We start from the raw sequence: 10414 nt of genomic DNA, 5'->3' as shown, positions 1-10414 counted from the left end.
CTCCAAAGAATATGGCTTTAAGTTGGCATCTATGCGCCAATTACCAGATGTATTTCGTGGTAGTATCGTGTGTGATTTCTCCTTCCTTCTTATTTTTTATTTTCTTCTCTTTTTCTTCTACTTTTTTCTATATCTTTTTCCATTTAATTTTACACTAAAATAGGACAATAAGACACACGTAGCTTTTAAGATTTGTTACGCTCTGTGTACTTAACAGATACAAAAACAGAGTTTTTAATGTAAATAAAGCCTCAGTTGCACTGCCTTTTGTCCCATGAACTTTAGACAGATTTCCAGACGATTTGTTATCGAACAGTCACAATTTTATCTTATTGCGATCGATCGAGCGGACTTCGCAGTTACGAATGGATAGATAATCTTGTAATCTCAATCGTATGTATTATACAATATACGTGTGTAATTTGTTGTAGAATAAAAGTGTATATCACTAATAATGTACGTACTAATAATATATTAATTATTCACCTTTTCGATCGTTGGTCTTACTCTTGGCATCACTTGATTCTCGATAAACGTGTTTCGTATTTCTCAATAAATCTTCTTATAATCAATAAGGAGATGTTAATCAATCCTCGATGTTAAGTTTTTCTCGATTTGATGCTTCGATATTTCAACGTTCAATTATTAATATTATTGATACTTATCACATAATTATTTGTAATAAGTACTTACACATACGTGCTTGGTTAATTATATTAATCTTACTTCGTTTTTTATTATAATTAATTTAAAACATCTATATTTTGATTAAGTTAACATGTATTTTTCGTTTTGTAGTTTTTTTCGTATCTAGTAGGTGGCAAGGTGGATACGATGAGAGAGAGAGAGAGAGAGAGAGAGAGAGAGAGAGAGAGAGAGAGAGAGAGAAGTACAAAAATATGTTGAAGAAAAAACAGTGAAAAATTTTGTAAAGATGACCGTGAAAAGATACATGCTATTCCGAGTCGAATTTGGCTATAATTGGCTATGACACGGCCACTATTTTGTTTATGCAGGCTGTTACTGGTTATTCGCGATAATGTATCATAATCTGCAATGCCAAATTGCATATCGTGCACGTGTTTATAGGAGATATATGTCTTATCTTTCGAATAATTAAGGAATTCTCCCATTATTTTAGTTAATTACTTTGCAAAGTAAATTTCGTAATATTGCTCATGAAAAAGGATATTCTCTTTTTTTTGTAATGTTATTGGAGTTATCTTTAATTCTCTTCAGAACTTCGTTACAATTGCTGACTATAAGTTTTATGAGATTAGCTATTTTGGCGATCTCTACAGCGTTTAAGTTACGAAAATCTGAAATATAAGACAAGAATGTTCTTTCGAAATTTTTAGGCATTATTAACTTGCGGAATATGCAACTAACGAAAGCTGACTCAAGATCAGATATTTGCAACTTTGATTTATTTAGATTACTTATTAATAAATAATAGTATATATCTTAGGTATAGTTAATATATTATGCATTTGTGCGTCGTCCATTTATTTAATTGCAGCATGACAGATTTTTAATTAGAATATGGAACACAAATAGTAAGATTGTCATCACCAATTAATATTTGGTTTATTGTCGGGAAAGATTTCGCGTTATTCTGATCAATCTTGCTACGAGGATAACGAATCGTTTGTTGAATGTCGAGGAAAGAACCTCAAACACTCTGTTTTATTTTTATTAAATCGTTGACTGGTGAAGAGAGCAATAATTCTAGAACTAAAGATGTTTATTCTTTCCCGACTAAATACTGAGGCTCTTATAACGTGCCATTGAATATACAAGACTGTATAACACAACAGAACCTAGGAAATAGTAAATACCGTTAGCAAAACTTGGAGAGATTGGATGTTTTCTTTCGAGAAAGAACGACATTCAGACCTAGTAGATTTTAACGAGTGACGGTTGGTTCGTTACTTACAGTCGGGTATTTCTTTATGAATTGTGGCACACTTTTAATGTAACCTCGAACAATCAGACTTCGATTTCGCACTTGTCCTGTTTCCTCTCTCGCTGTAACTTTTTCTCTTCGTTTTTTTTGTGTCAATAAATCCGCTGCCGGTATGTTACGTCATGCATTAACTGCACGATGCAACATCGCATCGGAAAGAATTCAAAGATTCGAGCATGACAATGAAAATTTCAGTAGAATTAAATATACATATCACAATTACGGTATTAATCGTATTTTGGTAATTTTGTTTAAAACAACCAGAGTATATACATATATAAATAAATAAAACAAAGTAGCTTCCGTATGATCTTTACACGAGAGGCAATTAAACATATAACTATATATAACTATATATAACTATATGTAAGAAAATAATTAAAATTATAAGGCGATTATTGATTAATGAATTATATGAACACAACAATCGATTATATAGGAAGCGTTAACTACTGAATGACAGATTTTGTAAGTAATACTTGCCAAAAATTTTTTTGAAAAAGTGACATGTACACGTAGTTTGAACATTTTATAAACATTTGATAAACTAATGCGTTCTATAAACTAATGGAAACTATTGTACACACATAAATGTGTGTATGTAAGTGTGTACAAATCAGAGAAGTTTTTTTATATTACTTCATATAGTAAAAACGAATGAGCAATTACCGCGTCGTCGACCGTTTAGTTTTCCTTATTAATTTATTTCCTCGTAAACATTTCAGCAAAAATAGAAACTGCTAAACTCATTCGTATTCATTTTGCTTCCGCGAGATCAATTCTGATTATTAGATCTTCTTCGTTTTGTACGCTTTTCGATAAAAATCACTAAATAGGTAGATGAAAATGACTACGTTCGTTAAGAAGAAATAAGTTAGAGCCTTCGGCATTTGGCAGTCCATGAACAGAGTTAGCGTCAGGTAGCTCAGCATCATTACGAACTGAATCTGAAATGTAACAGAATGTTCAGATAAAAATGTTGGTTTTATATTGAATCTACAGGTTTCGTTGAATTTGAAGGACTAATCTGGAGATATGATACTGTATAGGCTGTTGTTTTTCAAAAATAGACAAGAAGAAGTATGTTATAATAAGTCCTTCTCTTGTAGTATCAACACGGCAAAAGCGACAGTAATATAATTATTTGTGGCATCAAATTAGGATAATGTTAGGATTTTGTATAATGTTATGTTTTGAAACTCCCCATTGGTCTTTCAAGTTCGACAGAATTGTAAGATTCATGCAAAACTAATATTTCGACTCGAGGGAACTTATGTTAACAATTTTAAAGCAACGTAATAATATGGAAATTTTTTTAAATAATTAAACAATTTTTTTTTTATTTTTACTGCCCAATAATATTGCTGACTTAAGACAAAGAATAATTCGTGGATTCCAAGAAATAAGGACGGATCCAAATGTTTTTCAAAGAATTTGGAATTCTTTTGATAGGAGAATAAGAGCCTGCATTCGTGCTAAAGGTAGTCATTTTGAACATCTTATTTAATTCGATTTAATTCGATTTAAATATCTATTTTAATTTAAATACCTATTCATGTTTATGATTGATTTAAAAAATAATGTATTTACAAATATCGAAAAATTGAAAAAAAAATTAAAAAATAAAAATTGTTAATTAAAAAAAATAATAAAATTTGAAAATTAAAAAAATAAGAAATAAAATTAAAAAAAAATTTAAAAAGGGGTGCCACGCGAACTGTAAATTACGATTTTTTAAACATAAAAGTGGCTATAACTCGGAAACGACTTATTTCCGGACTTATGTTTATATAGCTTTTTTTCCTTCTTTTGGGGTCCCGAATCACGTCCCGAAATATTTCGGGCGATTTTCCGGACACCCTGTATAAAGCAGATAATTCGGAATCAATAGACATGTTGCTTTGCTACTTCAGCAGCTTAACCGATTATATATTGTAAGATAATTACCAGCTGAATCCAGGTCATATACTTTTTCCACCAGAGGTACTTTCTATATTTAGAGCCAAGCGCCGCGATGAGATAATAACTGTACATAATAATGTGGACTATAGAATTTAGGAGGCCCACTACGACACCTTGTTGACCGGGTAGCAGCTTCAAGTAGCACCACGAGAAGACCGCCGTTATGGTATGATGATAGACGTGAAGGAAAGTCACTTGATTTTGCTTCTTTCTTAAAACGAAGAATACCTTTAACAAGTGAAGAAAGACATTGTAGTATTTCAGAAATATACTACGTGAAACTTTTCTCGTTTGCATTATCAATCTTATCAGACATACGTATTCCTCTGAAATATATTTTAATTCGCCACTTATATTAAACTCGCGATTTTATACTTTATGGGATGCGAAATATTCCTGGTATAATGTCCGTCAAAGAGAGCGTTAAAAAAGAATGAGGGGACAGTTCGACTTATATGAATTCATTAATACCGCTTTATAATCATTTATTAGTACGGTCAAGACTGAAACAAGCAATTGCTAAACACTTCCGATGGCCGAGTTAACGAAACATTTTTCGTAATTGTTCGTAATTATACGGTTGCAATACTATGTGTAAATTAAGTGACGAAACAATTGTATCAGTTAAAAGATTACGGGAGCATCACTGTTGTCTTCGAACATTTTCATTGACATTAAAGATTTAACTATTAATTTATTAGTCTTTTACTAAAACTGACATTTACGTGTCGCTTACCGTGTCCAAGAGCTCGATTATCTTCGCTACGAAATACCACCATGCACCCCGCGATAACTATTCATCCAAAACAAAAGGCACGAAAAAAGTATTAAAAAAAATATTTGCATTTTGATAATAACAAGTGTAGGTAAAAATTAAAAGAAATTCTTACCGTTTCCTGTAAAGTTCTGCTCACTCGATCCGATTTATTATGCGCATTACAACCGTGAGAGAATATCAAATCTCCAATATCGACTTCTAGTGCCTGAAATCGTTTTTTACTTTATTTGAAATCGTTTTTTATTTTACTTGCGGACTGTTCGTCGCAAAATATTGCGTGCATCAAATGATGTTTACGCGAACTTTATTTCACTGATTTCGAAACATATACACAATTATATACAATATATATTTAATTAAACCGTCGCGATCATTCTTAGATAATTAATAGTTAAACATGTATTATGAATCTTCAAAGTTCATATTCATAAAGTCATTTTTTATATTCTTCTTCGAAATGTCAAAAACGAGTAGATCGAATTACGCTTGGTGAGACTAATACCTTTCTAGTTCAAGATAATAAATAGTTATATCGTGTACAAACAAGATTAGACTCACCAGTGCCGTCAACCAAATACTGAAAATTACTTGAAACATATTGTACAATATTAACACAGTATTTAGTTGAAAGGCTGGCCTTTTCTCCATCAGTTTAGGCCCGGCTTTTAGAACAAAAATCAGGTATGTCCCAACAATACACAACACTGGACCGGGAGATCCCATTAATGGCCACTTATCCACCATTGGATCTACAGAAAAATGTAATTTGTAGAAAAATGGTTGTAAGAAATTCAACTATAAATTATTCCTTTTTGGCGTTTTATACAATCAGCAAAAAAAGTGTAGAATATGCGTTTATCCATGTGCAAAAATTTTCTTCTTTGAAGAAATAATTAATCGTTATTGTGTTAATCCGCGAGTGTCGCAAATCCCGATATTTTATAATATATAGTAAATATGTAGACGACCCTTTTGTAGACCCTTTTTCGTATATATACCCGTCGAAATTGAAATAGAAATTCTGTCTCTGTCATCTATCTTGATTAAATACAAATATTTAATTAATAATATTGATTAAAAACATTGCAATATCACAATGTTAGCTAGTCACTGTTTATCCTAGCTAAGTATCTAGATAATTTTGGTTGTATAATTGCAGATCATTTTTTTGAATGTACAGACTGTTATTTGCAACAGTGTATCATAATTTGCAATTGCAAATTATATATCGCGCACATATGTTTAGAAGATACACTTATTTTTCGAATAATTACAAGAGTCGCATGTTAATTCAAGTTAATTATTTTGCAAGTTCATGTTATCGCTTATGAGATAGAATATTCTCCTTTATGTCGTAAAGGAGACTTTAATATTTGGATTTTTTGTTGTATCAGTCTTTAGTTATTGGAGTTACCTTTAACATTCTTCAGAACTTCATTATAATTGCTGACTACGAGTTTTATGAGACTAGCCATGTTGGCAATCGCTACGTTGTTCACGTTACGGAAATCTGAAATATAAGGCAAGTATGTTCCTTTGAAATTTTAAGGCATTATTAACATGTGAAATATGCAAAAACCGACTAAACGTCATTGTGACACTTGTGTATTTTTGAAAGTTATCAAACGGATAAAAACAGAAGAAAACAATGTGGGCTCACATATAAATCTGATTGTGCTAAATATATACAATGCGATGTACTTACTCTTTCTCGAGCGATGGAAATCTTGCGTAAAGTTCGATATTCACATAAACTTGCGCGTTTGCACTCTACACGAGACGTATACGCACGAAAGTATTTGGTAAACCTCGGACACTCCGTTTCTGGGTCTTCCCGTACCTTAGTCGACGATGAGGAGAGAGACACGGCGTACCAAAAACTGATCGTCCTCCGTCGTGCGCGCCCACCAAGAGGAAGATCACTGTCCTGCAAACTCGTCTTCGACCCCCACCGTACTTCTGACGAACTCTACTTCTGTTCTACTCAACAATACAGTTAAATACCGGCGATAAGTGTGAGGCGCGCATGTGAATGAAATCATGGTCTTTAATTAACTGGCATGTTTGTGAATGGTTTGAGTGTAATTTTGAAAGTTATGAAAGAAGGGATTGTAAAGAAGAAAAAGGAGGTATATACTATGCTTGTGTGCATATGTATGACGTGCACGAAAAAAAAAAAATGTAAGAGACAAGGTGGGAACGCTGGAAGAGAGAAGTAGAGGAACAGATCGAAGACAAGGAGAACAGAGACGGAATTTGGGAGGATGACCGTAAAAAAGTATGTAAAAAAGAGTGTTAATACGAGACGATAAAATATCGCCACACTGAGAAAAAAGTAATAATGACATTTTGTTTGAACGAGCAAAAATTATTGAATCAAACTTTTAGTAAATTGAACAAATCATTTATTTGCTGTGACATTAATGCTGAGAGTTATCAATTGAATGACTTGATTAGTAACTATACTAATATAACTTATTGTTGTGCTAAAGCGCAGTTCGTTTAAAAGATACAATATTTCTTTAAAGGTAGATGACCGCCGATCTTGTCGATTCAGCTGTTTTTTTCTTAGTGCGGCATTAAGAAATCCAAAGGTAGTTACGTCAATAATAATGACAATGATTGCGAAATTAGTCGCAAAATTGTGTGAATTAAAATATTTGAATATTGTCTCGCTGATAAAACGTATTTTTATGTTCAATGGCTTACATATCGTTGAACTTGAGCAATCTTGCCTAACAATTTTTCATTCAAATCAATTTGCGCTTTTTGATGCAGAAATAATCAACTAACGCGTTTTTTCGAATTAACGACGGATATTTTGTACCATAAATATTATGCCGCTTTCAGTTTTGAAAAAAAGCGTTTTAATAGCATATGTGTTAAGCCTTATTAAGTAAAATAAGTAATAAATGAGATAAATAAGTTGTATATTTAGCGGCTCTCCATTAGTAGAAGAATTCTATTCTAGGAAAATCCATTTGAATAACTAAAATCAGGAAAGACCATTCGAAGAATAGTGATTATCGCGTGGCCACATGAATGTATGTAGTTGCTAATACAGCTAAGTTATGCGAATTATTGATTATTGCATAAAAAGGAAATGTAAAAAGTTTCCTGGAAATATATAAAGACTTTGGTAAATAACGAATCTATTAACGATAAAATTTACAGAACTATGTTTTTTCCGTAGTTTCTATTCCCTTTTTTTGATAGAAATATACATTTATTCAAATGTTTGACGTCGCGTCAAAATAAACTTAAGTGGAATAAGCGAGGAACTTATGATAAGATAAACATGTTTGAGGCGTAAAGATAAAAGTAATGACGTAACTTATTTGTAATTGCATCAGGATTTTCTTGGAAAGTTGTGTAATCCGTAAATTAAAATATAAAAAAAATTTTCTACGATCATTTAATGAACGTTAAATGCGTTATAGAGAAAAGGTTGCTTTTGTGTGCGTGATTTCTCTCTCTTTCTTTTATTTTTTTTATCTATGCGTTACCGATTCTCCTCTAATAAACACTGTCTTGAAAATTATTCCTTTAAATTTATAATTTTATTTATTTTTTTGTATAACATTCTCTACACGTTTATAACCGTTTTATTTATGATAGATGTAAGTAAATTCAATTGAATTAATCAAAGATTGTTCGGTAACGATTAATTATATCGGTAACGATTGATTGTTCGGTAACGATTGATAATTAATACTCGCCCCTTCTCCTCCCTCCTTACTCAACAAGAGACTTACTTAAACCTTCTCGATATGAATATTATTCATAAAATCAATTGTAATCTTGAGTAGTCGAACGCTCATCAATTGAATTGATCGAATTTGCTTATATCAATCGTTAATTAAACGGTTTTCTGTTTTCAACTAAATTTGCCAAGTTCAATTGTTAGTTAACCCAAATTTATTTCCCTTTGTTCACATCAACCGACACTTGAACAGTTTTAAATTAAATTTGTTGAAATCAGTTGTCAATTAAATGGTCTCCAATTAAATTGAATTATATTAATCGACAATTAAACTCGATATAATAAATTAAAAAAGTAATTAATTACATGCAACCTTAATTACGACTAAATTTCATATATTGACACAATCAAATCTTTTTTTCCGTGTTTATTAAAAGAGGAAGAAAAAAGACGATGGGATTGAAATGTTCGATGACGAATCGTTTTCTGTTTGCGCGGAATAAACGAGCTAGGTATTGACGCACACGCGCGGAGAAATCATATTTAAGATGTAACGAGGTGCGAATAAGCACTTCGGCATAGAAATTTCAGAAACATCTTTATTTTCATACATCAGGTCTCGTTTGTTTTCTAGCTCGTACCGTTTTTCGAAAATCTATTTTTGATGAACGTCGTCTTTTTATCGTATTGCCGCATAATTTAACGTTGATGTGTTTTCGACAGCTAATCGTTGCCTCGATTTTTCAAATTCGGCTGGAATAAGATCCGTCCGAGTGCAGTAGTGTCGAAACTTGCAGCGGTAGCTTCATGGCTCGGTTTACGGAAATTGCTTCACATTCGACCGTTTGTACTTAACGTTCGTACTTAACGTAGGAACCAGCAACGTTCGAGCGTTTTCGCCGCGAAAGAGATCGCCTTCAAATTGAACGAGGAATTATGTCGAATACGGCAAAAGTGCGTGTGTCCTTGAAGATATATCGATACAATCTATAGCTACAAAAAATCTACTATCAATAGCTACTAAGGAAAAAAAATTGAAAATTTATTGTAGATATAAAAGTTATTTTACTAAAATAAATTTCATTTCACAGAAATAAACTTTATAAAGTTTATAAAAGGTTTTTCTCTTAACGTATGAAGCCGCGGTCGTTCTAGTTCACCAATAATCGATCATGATCGCCTAATTATCCCACTAGACGACGGTACGACCATTATCCGGCTATTATGGATTGTCGCAGTTCGTAGTGAGATGATCATGACGTTAAGTTACAAGGATCTATATCAGCGCGAATGGGAATCTTGCGCAGAGGCGCAGAGACGTTTAAATTCTTGAAAATGCTAATAAGCAGAAAGATTGAAGGTATGGCTGGTCTAAAGGTATGGTCGGCGGCACCGTTAGATGAAGGCGTTGTTCCATTCCTCTTTAGTCGAACTGATCACTCGAGAATATCCATACGTACCGTACGTTAAACGGTGACAGTGATTTCACAGTGATTTTGCAGTGTCACGTAACAAATCATAAAACATCCGCGAGATATTGGAAACAACTTATCAAGATCAACGAGGTATTTGAATAATTATATACATCGTGGATCGTGCAATTTCGAGATCTTATTTTGCACATCTATTTAATAATAAAGAATATAATTAATATAACTGGATTTATTTTTAGGTTACAGCTTATATAATAATAAGAAAATATAGAAAGTAGGGGCTAAATGTACGTATATATAAGATTAAAGAAAATTATTATTGCAAGATTGCTTTATAACTTAATATAGTAATCGTAACGCAAACTTTTTACTAGAATTGCGTGATACAGAACATGACGTATCAATTACGAAACCAGTTAAGGACATCGTAATTTTATATGAGATGGTTATAAGATTGTTGAGCAAATTATTATGTTGATTGAGGCAAGTACTTCTCCATAAAATACGCATTTAATTGTATCAGTATATATATATATATATATATATATATATATATATATATATATATATAT

The 10414-nt window shown here is 32.1% G+C and overlaps 1 protein-coding gene and 1 long non-coding RNA gene across 2 annotated transcripts in view; one reads left to right on the top strand and one right to left on the bottom strand.

The window, feature by feature from the left end:
* Nucleotides 1-1410: 1410 nt before the first annotated feature.
* The window catches only part of LOC116844836, a 23761-nt gene continuing 14757 nt past the window's right edge, over nt 1411-10414 (bottom strand). The window contains exons 6-12 of the mRNA XM_032816903.1: nt 6367-6383; nt 6121-6216; nt 5265-5455; nt 4819-4911; nt 4665-4721; nt 3914-4156; nt 1411-2913 (exon numbers count right to left, since the gene is read on the bottom strand). Of these exons, the coding sequence (XP_032672794.1) occupies nt 2755-2913; nt 3914-4156; nt 4665-4721; nt 4819-4911; nt 5265-5455; nt 6121-6216; nt 6367-6383 (856 nt within the window). The 3' untranslated portion in view covers nt 1411-2754. The remainder of the gene's footprint in view (nt 2914-3913; nt 4157-4664; nt 4722-4818; nt 4912-5264; nt 5456-6120; nt 6217-6366; nt 6384-10414) is intronic.
* LOC116844901 lies at nt 9034-10351 on the top strand. Its single transcript, XR_004378152.1, has 3 exons — nt 9034-9974; nt 10082-10129; nt 10217-10351. It is a non-coding gene; the product is annotated as an uncharacterized LOC116844901 (long non-coding RNA).

This window comes from Odontomachus brunneus, unplaced genomic scaffold, assembly GCF_010583005.1.
Source record: "Odontomachus brunneus isolate Ranch 3 - 2012 unplaced genomic scaffold, Obru_v1 Obru_scaffold_047, whole genome shotgun sequence".
In the NCBI taxonomy this organism is placed as follows: domain Eukaryota; kingdom Metazoa; phylum Arthropoda; class Insecta; order Hymenoptera; family Formicidae; genus Odontomachus; species Odontomachus brunneus.
The sequence above is the reverse complement of the archived record's forward strand: the minus strand, read 5'-3'. Positions and strand labels throughout refer to the sequence as shown.